Source organism: Panthera tigris, chromosome F2, assembly GCF_018350195.1.
Source record: "Panthera tigris isolate Pti1 chromosome F2, P.tigris_Pti1_mat1.1, whole genome shotgun sequence".
Classification (NCBI taxonomy): domain Eukaryota; kingdom Metazoa; phylum Chordata; class Mammalia; order Carnivora; family Felidae; genus Panthera; species Panthera tigris.
The window spans coordinates 46,316,246-46,334,452 of NC_056676.1; the positions used below are offsets into that span (position 1 = coordinate 46,316,246).

Below are 18,207 nucleotides of genomic sequence, written 5' to 3' on the forward strand. Positions count from 1 at the left end.
TAAACTGGCATCATCTCAAAAAATGTTCGTCATTTAATGACAGACATACGTTGGCTCAAGAATTCACATGGAAATGTAAAAACACATTAGGGATATTCTTCTGGCTCTTTCTCGTAAAACTAGGATAACCCTTGAACTGAACAGCACCTTTTTCACGGAAGAGGTTCTTCTGCCAATTACAAAGAAATAAAATAGCATAACACCACTGTGCACTGTTTAAGGAATTTTTATTAAAGCAAGAATTTTATAATCCAAATTACGTTTCCTTGCTCAGTTATCAATTCTGTTATTTAAAACAGAAGTGACATTCTGAGCTATTCCACAGTAAAGAATTACAAAATTAAAGAAAGGAATGCTTTAAATTTTTGTACTTTGCTGAAAATTCTTTTTCCCAGGGTCTATAAAACATTAATTTGTTTTTATATTTTACTATTTTTTTGTGTTTTTTTTTTTGTTGTTGTTTTTAAATCAATAAGTAATCTAGGACTAGCATTATGTTTGCTAGACCTGGCATTTGCTCGGTACATAAGGTTCAAAGTTTCCTTTCCTTTTTTTATTTATTTTCTATTTTGCAATGTTTTTTTTCCATAATGTTTAAGTTTTTCGATGTTTAGATATTTTTCTTCGGTGAAGCACGAGTTTCTTTTCGTGGTCCCTGATCAATCTGTGAATGCAGGGAAAAAAAAATTATGATCATCAGACTTGCCAAGCTAGTATTTAATGATTCCAGTTGCTAAAATAAAAGTAAACAATCCTTACATAAAGTGATAATAGCTGCTAGTTATTGCGATTCTATTCCAGTATGCAAATGTACCAAATGTAGCACTGTGCAAATTTAAAGTACACAGCATGCTAATGGCAAATACCAGCAACAAAAGAAGATAACCACTACTGGTACCTGTCAACAGCAAATTGAAAGCCCACGGCCAACTTCAGTGTGCAGCCTGTTTCTGTAAAGTCTTGTTGGAACACAGCTGCAACTATCTGTTTACATCAGGTCTACGATCTCTTTCACATTAACACCCTAACAGAGTAACTGCAACAGACAACATGGCCCACGAGGCCTAAAATATTTCCTTTCTGGTCCTTTACAGGAAAAGGTCCGTCAATCTCCGGTCTGGGCTACACAGCTACATCACCCTGTTTCTTAAAGTAAAGAAGGGCACTAGTAGAGGCCGGGGGCAACTGTCCTTGCTGCAACTCAAGAAAAGGTGTAAGCTGTGAAAAGTCCTCTGCGAGTAAGTACACAGCAAGCCCAGCCCATTCAGTCAGTAATTCAAATACACACTGACAGTGTTTGAAAAAATTCAAGTCAATACCAGGCTAACAAGTAAACTAAAATCTCCTTTAGTTTCTATTTCTACTTCTCTTTAAAAAGTCAGCAATAGGTGTGGATTACTGGTAAAAATAAATTTTTGCGACGTTTCAAAACCTACTCAAACTGGTAAGAGGTAAGGAAATCCGTATGAAACTCCCCAGGGAGTAATGCTCACTTTAAACAGTTGGAACACCAGTGGCACTGTTAACTGCTTTCTGGGCAGCCTCTTTCGCTTGGTGGGCTTGTAGTACGGCTACAGCTTCGTCAACCTAAAGAACAAATTGGCTCTGTGAAGGAGTCACTGGAAGAAGTTCCAATTCACAACACGTAAACGTCCAAAGGCAAACCAAACTCTTCCTCAGAGGAAAGTGGAAGGAACTGCTTTCCAGAACACATTTCAACCGTGTCCATATCCTTTGGGGTTACAATCCACCACCGTCCTGGAATCATGAACCCTCTTGCGCTTCTCACGCTCTCCTCACCAAAACTCCCCCAAAGTTGAGAAACATTGGCAAACGTGTCTTTCTTCACTAAGAAAACAGCACAGCCCAGAGAGCATGGATGCTGGACGTGAACCCAAGCTCTGCCATGGACTAGCTGTGTGAACAAAGGGCGAAATTTCCAAACTGTTTCCCCATGTACAGTAAAAATGGGGATAACGGAACCACAGGTGGTTATCAGGATTTACATTTGTAATAAAACTTAGAACTGTGCATGGCTTGTATAAAGCACTTATTATTAATGTTCAAGTTGCTATAAAAAGCCCTGGAATACACTGTATAAGAAGCTGCTAGATAAATGATGAATTTAAATTACTTTAGAACGGAGAGACTCTGGAGACTCAAGCATATGAAGAAGTTCTGAATTATCAATCTCCAACAACATGCCAGTGATTTTACCAGCAAGAGTAGGGTGCATGGCTTGAATTAGAGGAAAGAGCCGCTCACCTAGGAACAAAAACATAAATTCCTTTCATCAGAAGAATAAAGCCATCTGCCAATATTAAAACTGGGTTGAAGAACCTTACTTCTGGATACAGCAAATAAATGCTAACCCCAAACCCACCATTTTGATACTGTTATCAAACAGATCAAGCTCTACCCCAGGCAATTAAGTTGTTAAATGTGTGCTCAGTTTTTTTTCCATTTAGTTCAAATTCCCTGTCCCCAAAATGTCATGGGATCCATGGCAAGTAATAATACCCTATTATCCTATTCATCAAAAGCAAATACTTAATTAAAAGCCTGGAAAGCTATCAAGAAGTTTGGTAGACACACCAAGTCAAACCAATCCCACCACCTTCACTGCCATTTTTAGGTGCAAAGCAGGTCTCTGAGTATCTCCCTCCTCTTTTCTAGCCACTCTTTCTGTCACTGACTAAGTGGGACAAAGGCACTTACCCAACATTTGCTTTTGCTCTTGAGGAGGGGCAGATGCCAACATGGAAGCAGTCAAAGGCTCCTGACCTTGTACATGGACAGCAGGCTAGAAAAACAGGAAAATTCCGAATTTAAAGTACAGAAGTGATGGCACATAAAAACACTGATCACCAGAAAATCCCAAAATGATGAAGACTGCATTCTAAGCATGAATAGGAGAGGCTGAGTGAATCAGCAATACAGCCCAAGTATTATAACCACACAGGATACTTCCTTCTCTACCTGGAACATTCTTTTGAGCTCTGTTTCTATTACATTCAATGACAGTTGACAATTTTTGTCTCAGGGTCGAAAAAAGGGGGTGAGCCAAATCTCACAGACCAATCTTTATTTCGCCTTTTCTCCCTCAGGACCATGCCTAACAAAGCTCTCAAACCACACAAGTGGGTCAGGATAAGGGATGCTGAATGCTTGTCTAACTCCCACAGTATAGGGCAAATAAGACGTTTTTTCACACGGCCAATTAACGGGACACCAATTAACAAGACATTCCGGACACCTCAAGCTCTCATGATCCAGCTGTCCTATTTCTTTAACTGCAACCAAGGCCCGTCCTCTCGGGAAGAACTCGAAGACCCACCTGCTGCATGGTAACTTGCGGCTGTGCATTCAGATGCTGCTGCGGATTGCGGACCCCGGCGGCGTACTTATACTGTGGAACGGTGCGGACCGCAGGAGTGGCTGCAGCGGCAGCAGCTGCAGGACGTGGACCCATCGTCTGTGTTGACGTGTTAGCTAAAAAATGAACATGCGGGTCTGCACTTTGACCGTGCTTTCAAAGCGGAAATCCATTTTTACGGGAAGTGTTCCGACTTACCAACACGCTGTGTGGACATGACTCGTGGAACCTGTGAAGAAGCTGGTCTCATAGTACTAAATGGTGGTCTAGGAGCGGCTGGGCGGATAGCACCGGGCATATTTTGGAATGCTGCATTTGAAGATACAGACACACGTTAACTGGGAAAAAACTCACCGAAAGCATTAAAAAACTCACGTTTTAGAGTTGAGGTTTGAACCAAAGGATAAAAATGACTAAACAGAACTACCGTGTTTTAAAGCATGGTCTCTCACCTGCCACTTGCCCGGAGAATGAGTCCATAAAAAAATTCATTCATGGAAGAATAAGTACTTACTACTACCTGAACGTGATACACAAACCTGGTTCCAAGTGCTCCTGCGATGCAGCCCTGGTCCACAGGGCAAGGCTCAAAATGCCAGGACGCTGATCCTCGCACATTGGAACAAGGTCTTTTAAAATTACTGCCTAACCAAATGTGAAATTAAGAGTTGGATCCATTCCCAAACTTGTCATAAAGGAAAATCAAATCAGCACAGAATTTACTGCCTCCGTAAGACAGGAAGGGGGAGGCATTTTAGGATTTCGCTTAAAAAAACAAGAAACAAAAAGCGCTAGGATCCCCAAAACGAACACCCATAACCCTAAATTATAAAAAAAGTCAATATACCATTGAAACAGAACAGCTTATTTGTCTCACATTTTTAGTCCAAACAATTCACAACCATACTTAAAAGGAAAAGGCTTACGATGAGGTCTGGCACCCTGAGCAGTCCAGCGAGGACTTGGTCTGAGTTGAGCAATCTGGCTAGGAGGGTAGTACGCAGCACGGTTCTGAGTCTGCAGAAAGCAAACACACGCGTCCGGTAAAGAAGCAAGCAAGGGACGCAGCGAGCTCGACACTCTATAATAAACAGCAAGTCCTTACGCTCTAAGCGTTTTTTTTCCAAACGTAATCGTAATTCACATGCCTTTATTTAGGGCAAAGACACTAAACGTGACCAAATATGAAAACCTGCATTAGGTTTTTGTTCTCTTCTGAAACTTACCTGTGGGATAGCTGCCATGAAGTAACCTGAAGGAGGTGCTGGCTGGTAGGGGTTGATTACAGGGTTGGGCACAGCTCGGACACTTGCCATTCTCTGCATATACTGGTTAGTGAGGTGAGCCTGGCGCTCTTCTTTGCGCTGAGCTAAAGCTACATACAATGGCTTGGTGGCCACAATTCTACCATTCATTTCTGTAACTGCTTTTGTGGCTTCTTCTGGGGAGGAGAAACATACAAAACCAAACCCTTTGCTGCGACCACCCTCCATCATGACCTATTAGAAGACAAAAAGATTTAAGAAAAAGTTAATTCAAGGATAGAACAGGACGCTAAGAAAAAAGCATTACTAACTTGTCAATTACAGCTACTGATTCAAGTAAACACTGTTAATGCTTTCATTGTTTTCTACAATGTTTCCTTAATACCTAAATATTCAGGGCAAGCTACACCCGTGGTACACCTCAGCCAAACAAAACAGGAAGTAAAGAGGTGGAGGTAGGCCAGCAAATGCGGTAGGATTTTAGATAGTCAATTAAGTATTAGACCTTAAATATTAAGGTTTAAATATCTGAGTAATACATTCAGGGCCTGCTAAATTTAACTCTAGCATCATTAACATTTGACTCAGCAATTCAAGTGGACAACATGCTTTACTATTCTTTGGGTGGGGTGGAGAAGCAGCTGAATCTTAGAAATAGCCCCAATTCACAATTTCAAATAAAAATTTCATATTCAAGACCAAAAGGGCCATAAATATTGGCTAGAAGGAAGCTTCCAAACACTGCAAGGAGCAACGAGGAGACGCAAAGAACTCCTCCTTAGCCCAGCAATAAACACGTTCTACAACTACATTGAGCAGCATGGGGTAGCGTAGGAACACAGTCCAAGGATCTCACACGTAAGGGGAATAAAAGCAAAACACCAAGAAACAAGCAAACAAAAAAACTGAGCTCATGGTTGCTAGAAGCAGAGAGGTGGGGGTAGAGGAAATGAAACGAAGAGGTTTTAAAAAGTATGAACTCCCAGCTATAAAATAAGTCCTGGGGATACAATTAATGTACAGCATGGGGGACTACAGTCAATAGTTCTATGTTACACATTTGAAAGTTCCTGAGAGTAGATCTCAAAAGTTCTCATCACGAGAGGAAAAAGAATTATGTATAGTGACAAATATTAACTAGATTTATTATGACCGTTTCACAACATACACAAACATCGTCATTATGTTGTGTACTTAATATATGTCAATTCTACCTAAAACAAGATCCTGAAACCTACCCATGCAATTATGGGAATTTAGTGTGTCAAGGTTAACATTTTAAAATAATGAAAAAATGGACCTTGCGTTATTCAATACATGGTACATTGAGAGAAATGAGAAGAATTAAGTCACAACTCTTAATTCACGTCACACTGAAAAATCAAACTGCCAGATTCTGAACATAAAATGTAAACTATAGGGAAAACAAGATGACAAAAGAACCCAAAGTCCTAAGTAAGTGAAAGACTGGAGAGAATATTTGCACTATAAAACAAAGAGCTGACATAAAATTCTCTCTAAATCAAAAGACAACCAATCTAAGTTTTTGACACTCCTCCTACATCCCAAAATACAGATGCACAGAACTTTACACACAGGAATTCTTGGATCACTGACATCAGAAAAAAAACACCTGGAGCAGAGGTTCTTAAAATCCCAGAATTTAGATTAAAACCACATATTACATATTGCTGTAATTCTTAATTTCTGAGTTCATCAATCTTTACTGCTTGGGGGCTTGAAACTGGACTCCCCAGAATGAAACGTTAATGAATACATATTTCCCCATAACAATTATAGTTTCCTAATAAATTGCTTTTAAAAAGATAGAGCCTGAGAAGGCATGTATGCAGAGGAAGGGAGAGAGAGTCCTAGGCAGGCTCCGTGCTGTCAGTGTGGAGCGTGGTGAGGGGGCTCAACCCGAGCAGAAATCAAGAGTCAGGCGCTTAACCGACTGAGCCACAAAGGTCCCGGTGCCCCTAAACTGCCTTCTTTAACCAGGAAAATAACGAGTTGAACAGAGTATATAGAACTACGTGTATTAATTATGTGAGGATCAATCATGAACTATGGTCAACAAATGTAGCCTTCCCCAGGAAGCATTCAGAACTCACCACCTGCAAAAAAACAAACCATCAAGGCTACATCTACTTCAAATTTGAATATATTTTTGAAGCAATGAGACAAACCTGATTTCCAGAAAAATGAAAGCCTGTTTTTTTTTTTGGAAGAAAAAAACCCCCTATTTGACTATTCGTTTACAAAGTAAGACAAAAATTCCAGTAGGTGTATTAATGTGAAATTTATATATACATATCCACATGCATGGATTTTCCCTAAATGGTAAAAAAGTATCCCTATGCTTTACCTTTGCACTAGTGATTGTACCAAAAGGAGAAAACTCTTTCCGGAGACGTTCATCATCAATACCATCATCAAGATTTTTCACATAAAGGTTAACACCCTAAAAAAAAGAAAAGAGAACTGAAGGAAAAGAAAAAAGAAAACCACAGTGGTACTGAAGCACACTTCCTAGTATTTTACCCCATGTTTCTTCTCCCTTCCCCCCTCTCAAACCCTCCAGTTACCTGGCAGTAACTGACATGAACATAAACTAGGTTTGCTCATCCCTGTCTTATTTTGCTTGTCAATTAAAAATGAACCTGGTATCTGGTGATCCTATCTTGCTTCATCTGTTCAAATTTGCGCTTAAGTTCCGTCTGCCGTTCCACTTTTTTCTGAGCTCGACCAACGTAAATTTGTTTTCCATTGAGCTCCTTCCCGTTCATCTCATCCACAGCCTTACAGAAATCACAAAAACTTTAATTACTAACTTGCAACGGAGAAACAAGTTCTTTAACAATACGGAAAATGTTAGGTTATGAAAGCTAAAGGTGGATCTGTCACAAAAACTAAGTTTTGTTTGGGGAAATATCAGTTCCCAATTTATACCCTCAAAACTAATCAAATCCAAGTAACTGAAAACAATACATGTAAAATAGCCACCAGAACGCATGTAAATTTCAGCAGCAGAGCAAGGAAATGTGTCATCTCCCTTCTTACTACAAAATACGGGAAACCCACACTGTCGTTAGTTAGTATTATTTGAGTCTTACTTTCTGTGCATCTTCATGCCTTTCGAAGCTTACAAATCCAAAACCTTTGGATTTTCCACTTTCATCAGTCATTACTTTCACACTTAAGGCAGGTCCTAAAAAAAGTTTTTAGATGATTCAAAGGTATTTCACACATTTATACATTTCAAATTTTAACACACAAAAACAAAGCCATGAAAAAAATAAAAATTAAAAAAAAAAAAGTCTCTTCAAAGACCTTTTATTTGTACTAAAAAGCTAAGTACTCTATTCCCTGAAACACTCATTCCTCCTTCCATTTAAGGAGGTTACGTTTTAGGCAATTGTAAATGAGAGAGATTTTATTTTGTTCAAAACAGATTTGTTTTTGTTTTTTTTTTTTAAGCCAACAATTGGTTTTTCTCAACCCTTGGCCCACTTGACTTTCAACTGGGAGTGGAGGGAATACAGGAACCTTTGGAAAGACAGAAATCACTTGGGAGAAGGTGGCACATTTTTGATGACACATGGCCCCCGTCCACCCAAGTGAAAGACACTTAACTGAGGTGGGTGTTATCTCAGCCTGGGAGATGGGGCCAAAAAAAGGTTTAAAATCTCATCTGATTACAGAGAATATGGAACAGCTACGGGCACAGGTAGATTGTTTCCTTTAAGGTACCTCTGGTCCTAATGCTGTACTTCCAATCTCTGCTTTGAGAAATAGCCAAGAAAATTATTTGACAAATTTACGTATTGGTGGTCACCTCACATTAATTTGGCATAACTGGTTAATAATATCCAACTTAAGAAACAGCTTCTAATTAAAAACGACAGATGAAACATACAAAACCATTCACTAAAGAGAATTTAAAGATGCAAGACACAATTTACCTTTGTGCAAAAGGACAAGTTTTTTGCTCAAAGGAGCAGTGGGTTCAATGTGGCATGCTAGATCGGCAATAAAAAATTACATTTCCTAATTCTGTATCATTTGAGGTGCTCAAAAAAAAAAGCCACCTATTTAATAAGTTCAACAAATGATAAGGAAAAGCAAATCACCTGCAAAAGCATTCAATTTAAAGTCCATCCTCTGATCGGTCACACAACTATCTAAAGTGAGGCTGGTTACACTTCGCTGACTTAAAATTTAATGAAGTTAATTTTGAAATGCGAGGAACAAACAGTTTAAGATCCCATGGATTCAGAAGGCCATCCCAAGGAGATATCACGGGAAAATCAGGATCTCTGGCTTTGTCTTTGAATGTCATGGTTTCAAATTGCTCAAACACGAGGCTTTTAAGACTGGCCAAATACCCTAAAGCTGGCCAGCTTTCCTGTCCCCTAACTAAGGACTGCATTCTGACCTAAGTTGGCTGTGTCGTGTGCATGCCTCTGATGAGATGGGATCTGTACGTGCATAAATCCAGCACAACTTCTTACTGTAGCATAACCTTTTAAACTCTGTTCCAATTATGCAGTCACACCTTACTGCGCTAATAACAACACTATTAACCTTTATTTATATACTACTTTGTAGTATAATGGACTATCAGTAGTTTGATCCACATAATGACAGTTATTTTTAAGTACCATATTAAGTTTCATTTCATTTACTTTAGTATAAAGTATTAGCCAAAACTAATGTTGAGCAATTACTCAGAACTTTGAGTGTAAAAATTTAATTCAGACACATTACCAAACTTGCCAAAGAGATCCTTAAGGCGCTCATCATCCATATCTTCTCCAAAATTCTTGATGTAAACATTGGTGAACTCTTTTGCCCTAGCTCCGAGTTCTGCTTCTCGTTCTTTACGAGACTTAAATCGTCCAACAAATCTAATAAAATATGTAAGGACTATAAAATTAGGTTCTATTTTATTAAGTTCAGATTAATTAAGCCTGATGGTTGATTTTGTAATTGTTACTGATAATTTCAGAATCTCTAATAAAGAGCACACGATAAAACAAGAAGTGCCTTAAGTGAAAAAAAATGGAAGCATAAAAGAACAAACCTCTTAACTACAATAAAAAAGGAAGCATTTTTCTTCACACACACTCCTCTCCCTTCCTTCTAGCTAACCCAGGGTTAAGGAGATCATGCCTAGCAATATAAAGGAGTGGGGGGTAACACATGCACCACACCAAGGAAAAGCCCTAAAACCTTTCGTCAATGCTATTTCCAAGTGGCCCCTGCGCGTTTTTTGTAATCTCCTAAAATGGAAAATTTGTACTTCTGAATTTTGTACTCTTAACACCTAACACCTTCGCAAATTTTCTTTGCAGCATTATCGACTAAATGTCTTAAAATTTTAGTTTTCCCTAAAAGTAGGGCATGTCCTTAAAGAATATTGTAATAGACACCAAAGTAAAAAGCCATCTCCCATTAATACCACCCAAATCATGACTGACTTAGTCCCTAAGTCCTTTTGTTTTAATGGACATACCTGTGACTTTGTTCCTTAACCTTCCCCACCCCACTCATTCGGCAGTGCTTCTCCATGCTATCAGTTTTACAAACACTCCCAACAGGAGCATAATACTCCACTGAGGACATCACAACTTTCTGCTTTTGTAAATAATGCTGGAACTTAATGAGCCTTTCTGTTATTTCTTAGGATAGATTTGCAGCAATCGCAGTAGTTCAAAAAGCCTATAAGTGACCTTAAGTTTACATACACAAACGGTTTTCCAAAAGGATTACTTCACACTCAAAAGAGCAATAAATTATGTAATCTAGACCCCCACCGATGCTGGACATTCTTCTTCCCACCCCAAGCATGTGGACAAACTGTAAGATTTTTATCGTCTAATACTAATGATGCTAAATATTTCTCTCATTTAAAGATGTTCTTATTCAAAAATAAATAATGATGCGCTACTTCTAAGACTTAGCCTTTGTAAATTGTTCATATCGAGCAACTGCTGGTTTCTTAGACTTACATGGGTTCTTTATACCTTACAAAGTCTTTCCTTAATCATGCAGGGACACAAAATTCAAATAGGTAACACCATGTGCATCACGTGCATGATCCCTTCACGTACAGACTGACCATACCACTTGACGAGGTGACCACATTTTAAGAGTGATGCAGTTTAAGGTGTTCTAAGAACAACCAGACCCAATATGCATGCTATCACTGCAGTTTACACAGCAACATGAACTCAGATCATTTACAGTATGGCCTTACAGTTGAATTTGCCTGGATAATTAAACATAATTGACTGGCGTGGAGGATAAAAAATTTAAGATGTAATTTCTTTGGGCTCACAAAATCTGCAATTTTAACCTGCAGCAAAAATAGTCTCAGAGGTTTTATCAGTGCCATTGTATAAAAAGTTAGCAACTTTTTAAATAAACAAGTTTATTTTCAGGAATGATTAGTTATGAAGATTTCTGGTTTAATTCCACTTTATCTTTAAATGGGTGGGGGGGGGGGGGGGTCACAAGGTTAAAAAAACAAACCAAAAAGCCCCCCAAAACCCAAACCCTTAAACTTCATCAATAAATTGTAGTAGTAAGGCCAAGTAAAGAGCCAACTTAAGCTCTGAATTTAGACCACTGGGTTTGTATCCCAGCTCATCTGTCAAACCAGCAGGTTAACACAGGCAAATTATTTCAGCCTCAGTTTCCTCAAATGTAAAATGGGTCAATGATCACCTCAGGAATTATGATTAAGTTTCTATTTGGATTCCTAGTTTTTTAACTATGCACTTATTCTGAAAAAGTCTCTTATCTCAGTATACCTATCTTCATTTTCTTTTTGGCTTGAATGCTGACCAATCACATTAATTCACCGTTATTTGTATGTTACAACAAATCAAAAAAGACAATTACAAAACCTACCAAGATGTGGTTTATTAACTTTCACTCCAGCTCTAGCTCTTTAAGAACACAAATATACTAACTTGTAAGATGAATTGAACTATTAAAAACGGATTTGAAATATGATTAACTATTTATACTTACACTTTGCGATCATTTAGAAGCATCCCATTCATTTTTTCAATAGCTCTTTCAGCTGCTTCCTGTGTCTCAAAATGTACAAATCCATAACCTTTGGAACCATTTTCATCACAAACCACCTAGGGAAAAACGGATACCAATTTTTCATTACTTGCTATTGATTTAGCATTTTTTTCCCCAGTGTTCAGAGAGAACTTGTCAGCCTCCTAGCCTGGGTTATTTGGGAAATAAAGCTACCTATGTAGTATGGTTGCTCTTTTAAGGAATAAACTACAAGAAGCTAAAACACTGTAAATGTTTACCTGTCAGTTTGGCTTACCTTACATGAAAGGATGTTACCAAAAGCAGAAAATGTATCATACAGTGCTTTATTATCAATGGATTTGTCCAAATTTTTAATGAATATGTTGCCCACTCCACTTTTGCGAAGTGATGGATCACGCTGAGACCACATGATGCGTACTGGCTTGCCCTTTATAACATCAAAATTCATGGTGTCCAAAGCACGCTCCGCTGCAGGAAAGACATGTTCAGAGTGAATATTACTTCGAAACATTTTCAGGCTACTAAAAATTATATAAATCATTGGGGGAGGGGGGGGGGCAGTGCCTCTACTTCTTTAAACTTCAGGATGGCTGGACCTTACCTCACCCTGGTCTAGATTTAAATTGTGTAAGGCAAAAAAAAGAATTATCGGAAATTTCCCATCTCCCATGTTAATAGATGACCTATCACTAATACGGTATTTCTGAAACAATTTTTAACTGCCATAATTTAAAATCACCTTTTTGTTCCTACTCAATATAAAACCAGGATACCTCCGCATACAATCTACTTAATAAGCAATATAAAAGATATTAGGCAATTATAAATTATCCAGACTCAACAGTTTCTAGATTTTCAAGCATTTCAATGCCTTCCCTTATTGTCAAAATCAATCTTTTCATTGCTTACCACAGCCAATATTATATAAAAATTAGTCCATCAAAAAAAAAAAAAAAAAATTCCTGGATTGGGGGGGGGGGGTAGGTGTGATTTCAGGAAATCACGGCCCAACCTATTGCCATATTAAAAAAAAAAAGCTACATCCATTCAGATCCAGATTTGAATCCATCTTTCAAAAACTAATCCGATGTTGGGCATACTTAGCTCTATACTGAATACAGAATTTTTGAAATACCAGGTCTACAATATTCACAATTCACTAACACTTTGACACATAAAACCAATTCTTTCTTTAGTCACCGATTTATTTACTAATCATTTAATCCATTATTCCTAGATAGTGCTAGAATATTTCAAAATCTACCCTATGATCTCAGGGTCTTTGAAGGACTGAATTATGTCCACCTCTACCATGAAGCACTTATCGAGACTTTCCATGGAAAAATGTATTCTAAGTAAAAAAAAAAAAAAATTAGTCCTAAAGGAAAAAACATAGTCCATCTGAAGTCCTGAAACACCAGTTTCTACAAATTCCATGCCAATGTAACTGTAAAATTATTGAGAGGACAAATTTTCCGGCCACTTCTTTTTATAAATGAAAGCTCCAGTTTCTAGAAGATAGTGACAATCAGCTGTCAGCTCATTATCAATTGACCACACCTACTCAGCTCCCCTAGTTTTTTAGCTGACTTTGCTTGAGCGTCTTTCGAATGAGTCACCTCTTCCTGTTAAATTGGAAACTGGTCACTTTTGGAAGCTATTCTACAAGTTCATCAGTGTTGCAGTAAATAGGAAAAGAAAGAGAAAACCACTGGAATAACTAGAAAGACGGTAATTTGTACTGAAACTAAATAAATGGAAGATGAAAAAAATGCTATTTTCTTTTGAGCAGTTACGGTACTGGTCTATGGAATAGACTGAGAATACAGGCAGTGTACTGTAACCATGGTAACCTGAAGTTCAACTTTTCAAATCACAAGAAATTCTAAAAAGTGGGTCTTTTTGTTTTAAAATTGTTAAACTGAGACCGAGTAACAGCCATTTCCAAAACTTACATTTTACGGTCTTTAGGGTTTATTCAAGTTTTCTCTATCGACTCTAAATTGTGATTACCTGCCCCAAAGTTATTTCCCCTAATTTTTATCTTTCATTCAGTGGCAAACCTTGTCCAGGGTTGGGAAGAATTGTTATGGAGGGGTATTTGGAGCTCCTGCTTACAGAGCCAAAGGGCAGGAAAGCTGCAGTGCAGTTTTACAACTTCTGGCTCTGGGTCACTCCATAATATGCCTACCTCAAATCTCGCTATTACCTTCACTTGGTAAACAGCTGATCGTTAAGTAACTTCAGTTCTGAGTGAATAAAATAAAAATTTAGAAGCCAACTCCCTGTAATTTGTATTACTTAACATGTATCCAAGCAGCTTGGGGAAAAAAAACAAATTGGGCCATAAAGTCAACTGAAGCTGACTTTTAGAAGTCAACTTTTAGAAGTCATACATCCAGATACGAAAGAAAATCCTGGTAACTCATCACCACGCCACATTATCTTACCGGTTTGCCAAATTGTTTTTGTGAATGGTTTAACTTCAAAATAAAAATACAAGGTTAGCCACATTTCTCTCCATGAATTTCAATCTTATTCTCATCTGTTATTTTGTGCAATTTCCCATAATGTACGGATGTTCTGGACCACTTTAAAAAACAAACCTTTACTACCTGAATGCTACTAAGTATAATGGTCCAGTCCACACTACACTTGTAAGTAAACAGTTCACAGCCAAAATTGGTGAAAACGTTTTAAGGAAAACCTCTCAAAAGCACAGGAAGGAAAAAACATTCTGAACAAATTACTATTATGAAACTAATTTGGATAAAACATTCAAAATGACCCACACTGCTTGAGCAGTTGATTTCAAAAGGGCCATACTCCGCAACCTCTGCTTCTACCATTCTGCTGTTCGTATTAGAGTGAGAAATGCTTGAACTCGGGGAAACCCCCAAACGCGTGTCTCATCTGGTAATTTACATCTCTAGAGCCACCGGTCACTGACAAGTGATTAAGAACGGATTCAGAAACCCAAGGACCACCACATCACCAAATTAACTTTATTCTAAGGCCCTGTGGCTCCCCCAGGCGATTGGGCCAGTAGCAGAAACAGGCCTCGGGCCTGTGAGGTTACAGGGTTCAACACGTGGTATTTTTCGAGCACCGAATCGCACTTCCTGCGGGTCCTGGGGCGCCGGCAAGAGCCCGGGTGGTGGGAGCGCCTTCACCTATTACCGGAGAAGGGGACTCGACTCCCGACGCCCCAGAATCCCGCAGCTACTGGCGGGAGCGCGATGGAAGAACCCAATCTCACCCAACCTCCCGGCGCGTCATCACCCTAAAGTTTGAGAGCGGCTGAGGCCGAGAAAATGGTCGCAAAGGAGGAAGTGGCCAGGCGTGGGGCTGCCGGCAGCGCGGGTCCCCGCGGGCACCGGGAGCGGGGGTCCCGGCGCCCGAGCCTCTCCCCGCCGGCCGTGGGGGGCTGACATGCCCTCCCGCCCCCCTCCCCCGGGCCCGTCGGCCTAGCCAGCCCGCCGCCGCCTGCGCCTCATGGCCGCCCGCCCGCCCGCCGGGCCCGGCTCTCACCGTCCGCCGGCTGCTGGAAGTTCACATACGCGTAGCCCAAGGAGCGGCGGGTGATCATGTCCCTGCAGACCCGGATGGAGAGGATGGGCCCGGCCGGGCTGAACTTCTCGTAGAGCATCGCCTCGGTCACGTCGGGGTGTAGGTCCCCCACGTAGAGCGAGGCCATGGGGTAGCTGGGGGCGCTGGGGTTCATCTCGGCACGGCTGCCCGCAGGGCCACAGGCCGCGACCTTTCCGTGAGAGGAGGAGAGCGAGTGCTGGGGCCGGGGGCCGGAGCCGGGGGGAGGGGAGCGGGGGCAAGCGCAGAGGGACAAAAATCAACCGGAATCGAAAACTACTCAACGGCCGCAGAACGGGGTCGATCGGCTGCCGCTGGCTGCTGGCTGCTGGCTGCCGGCTGAGGAGCGAGGGTGGCGGTGTCGGGTCCAGGCAGCGGGAAGGCCTCGGTCTCTTGGTTCCTTCTTGGAGCTGCTGCGGGGCCGCGGGCGGGCGGGCGGGTCGGTCTCGGCTGCTTCACCGGGTTATTTTATAAAAGAGGAAGAAAAAAAAATAAAAGTCTCCGGCGGGGGAGACGCGGATTTTTTGTTAATTTTTTTTGGGTTTTTTAAAAGATTTTTTTAGATTTTTTTTGGGTTTTTTTAATAATAAATGTGTGTTCCGAGCCCGGAGCACACACTCCGCACTCTCAGCACTAACCGCCGGGGAGAAGGGGAAGCACCGCCTCCTGCACCCTCTACTTATACCCCCCGCCGCACTCGCCCCGCCCCCGCGCGTCTGACGCCAGGGCCCTACGCGAGCGTCAGCGCCGGAGGAGGAGGAGAAAAGGAGGCGAGGGGGAGGAGGGAAAAGAAAACAGGAGGAGGAAAGAGCAGAGAGGAAGGGAGAGGTGGCGGCGGCGGCTGCTGCGGGCGTGGGGGTGGGGCTGGGGCGGAGGGGCGGGGCTTCTGCGCACGCGCCGCGGCCGAGGGGCGGGGCCTGTGCTGCGTAGGGTTCGCGGGGGAGGGGAGGGCTGGCTCGCGAGCGGCTCTCAGAGGAGTCGGGTTGGGACGGCCTCTCTTTCCACACACCCGCCCCCACCTCCACCCCGGAGAAGCGTTAACCCGTCACTGCGGCGGTGGGCGGTGCGCGGGGCTTCCGGGTTCCTAGGCGCTAACCACCCCTCACGTGCACGGCCGTCAGGGCCTTTCCCGCCGTGGCCCGCCCTGTTCCGCTCGCCCCCGCCGCGGAGGGACGCCGGGCGCAGGTGGGCCGGCGTGGCCCCTTCCAGACCCAGTTTCTGAAACGTGCGTGAAAGGAGCCGGGGCTGGCTCCCCTTTCTCCTACCCGGACCGCACTACGAGTCCCAGCGGGCAGCGCCGCCACGCGCGTCGGCCGCGGAAGCGGTGCCTGCTGGGAGCTGGAGTCCCCAACGGCCGAGGCGCTCGCTGACTCCCAACTGGCCGCGGGTCCTGGCCGCCCGCTCGGGGACCCCCAACGGTCCTGGCGCTGGATCCCGGTCGCCGCCCCGCGGTGCTTCCAGTAGAGGCGGGGGGGGGGGGGGGGGGGGGAGGGGAGGGGAGGGGTCTTTGGGCTTCTCGTCCCCTGGTTTCCGAGTCCTGGACTCACCTCGGTCGCCACCGGACGCTGCCGTTAGTCAAAGTGGCTTTAATCTGGGAAAACTGTTTCGGTGTCTTTGTCCGCTTCCCTTTTTAAAGAATCGTGATCACTATTAACTTGAGTTGCTGGGTTGGAATCATTGATTCGTGCTATTTCTAGTTGAAATTTCTTTGGGGTAGAATACAGGACTCAAGAAAAATTAATGTTTTTCCGTACAGTAGGAGTCTCACATTCGTACATAGCACAGACCCTCAAGCAGGCAACATTAGGAATCGTTTCAATGCAGTATTGCAAATGTTTAAAACAATTTTATACATTAGTTTTGGACTTTAATAGAAATGCCAAATTTAATAAATTGATGGCCATAAAAAAATACCAGTTTATAGGAATGACATTAGGTCAACATTCAAATTCCCACTTTAAAGTAGTAACGTACTTTACAGTTTTTAAAGCACTTGCATAAACATCCTATCATTTGTTCCCTACAGCAATCTTGTGTGGGTGGTGGAGCACGTAGTAATAATTTTATTTTACTGTTAAGGGAACAATCTCATGTTAAATGATTGCCCAATTTATTCTTTAATTCAATAAACTCTAATGCATGCCAGATACATTGCCAGGTGTGGACTGGGTGCTTTATTTTCAATTAAAATTTAAACCAGCAGAATCCTGCATGAGTGGTATTTTGCCCCTATCTTGGTAGGAAGAAGATAATATGTTTGAAAAACATGCTGCCTCATGTGCCTTATTAGGCAAAAGAGCAAAACTTTGGATTGTGCATTAGGGAGACACGTCTATTACCATTCAATCTATTAGAACTCTGGTTAAATCAATCCATCAATATATTTATTGAACGCCTACTGAGTGGAGAGTACTGTATCTGTAAATAAGGAAGATACATGACAGATAAAGACAAATTCCTGTCCTCAAGAAGTTTATGAAGAGCTCTTCAGTAATTGTAAATATCAGTGTTAAAATCAGTACAATAAACATCCAATCCCAGCATTTTGTCTGCCTGTGACAATTTTCTATTAGATTCTAAATTTGTTTTTCTTAAATGAGAGTGGAAATTCCATTATTGTACTTTGAAAGAAAACATAACTTCATTTTAATATTTCTATTAAATTACTAAAACAGATAATAGAAAACAGGGATAAAAGAAGAGGTGTCCTCAATAAAGGAGGGTGAAGGGAGGTCACCTCCAAAAACTTGGAAATTGGTCTACAGCAAGAATTAAAACTACCCAAAACCATATACAATTATTCAGATTATCTGGGGGCTTTTACATATATTTCTGGTAAAGGAAGATGAGGGTACAGCTTGGTGGACCTCGACTAAAAGATGATTGTAAATAACA

At 41.4% G+C, this 18,207-nt stretch overlaps 1 protein-coding gene across 4 annotated transcripts; it reads right to left on the reverse strand.

Annotated features, from left to right (window-relative positions):
- Window positions 1-210: 210 nt before the first annotated feature.
- On the reverse strand, window positions 211-16,120 carry PABPC1 (poly(A) binding protein cytoplasmic 1). Of its 4 annotated transcripts, none has more exons than XM_042972982.1 (16): window positions 15,598-16,119; window positions 15,256-15,484; window positions 11,999-12,192; window positions 11,683-11,798; window positions 9,412-9,551; window positions 7,758-7,852; window positions 7,305-7,442; window positions 7,010-7,105; window positions 4,603-4,875; window positions 4,303-4,393; window positions 3,575-3,685; window positions 3,338-3,492; window positions 2,719-2,803; window positions 2,135-2,265; window positions 1,494-1,587; window positions 211-664 (listed from the first exon to the last, which is right to left on the reverse strand). In XM_042972982.1, exons 2-15 carry the CDS (start codon window positions 15,446-15,448, stop codon window positions 1,495-1,497), a joined length of 1,911 nt encoding a protein of 636 aa, XP_042828916.1. In that variant the 5' UTR covers window positions 15,449-15,484; window positions 15,598-16,119; the 3' UTR covers window positions 211-664; window position 1,494. The 4 variants fall into 4 exon arrangements, with proteins under 4 accessions (XP_042828916.1, XP_042828917.1, XP_042828918.1 ...); XM_042972983.1 differs by having other exon boundaries at window positions 15,593-16,119; XM_042972984.1 differs by having other exon boundaries at window positions 9,421-9,551; window positions 15,256-16,120.
- Window positions 16,121-18,207: the final 2,087 nt, after the last annotated feature.

What these genes read in the sequence shown, in the direction of transcription:
- PABPC1 (XM_042972982.1), bottom strand. Translation starts at nt 15,448, where the DNA reads ATGAACCCCAGCGCCCCCAGCTACCCCATGGCCTCGCTCTACGTGGGG. An exon ending in GGATCTCTTTGGCAAGTTTG is followed by an intron (nt 7,853 to 9,411) that starts GTAATGTGTCTG and finishes AACTTTTTTTAG; the next exon opens with GACCTGCCTTAAGTGTGAAA. An exon ending in TCAGGGTGCCAGACCTCATC is followed by an intron (nt 3,686 to 4,302) that starts GTAAGCCTTTTC and finishes CTTCAAATGCAG; the next exon opens with CATTCCAAAATATGCCCGGT.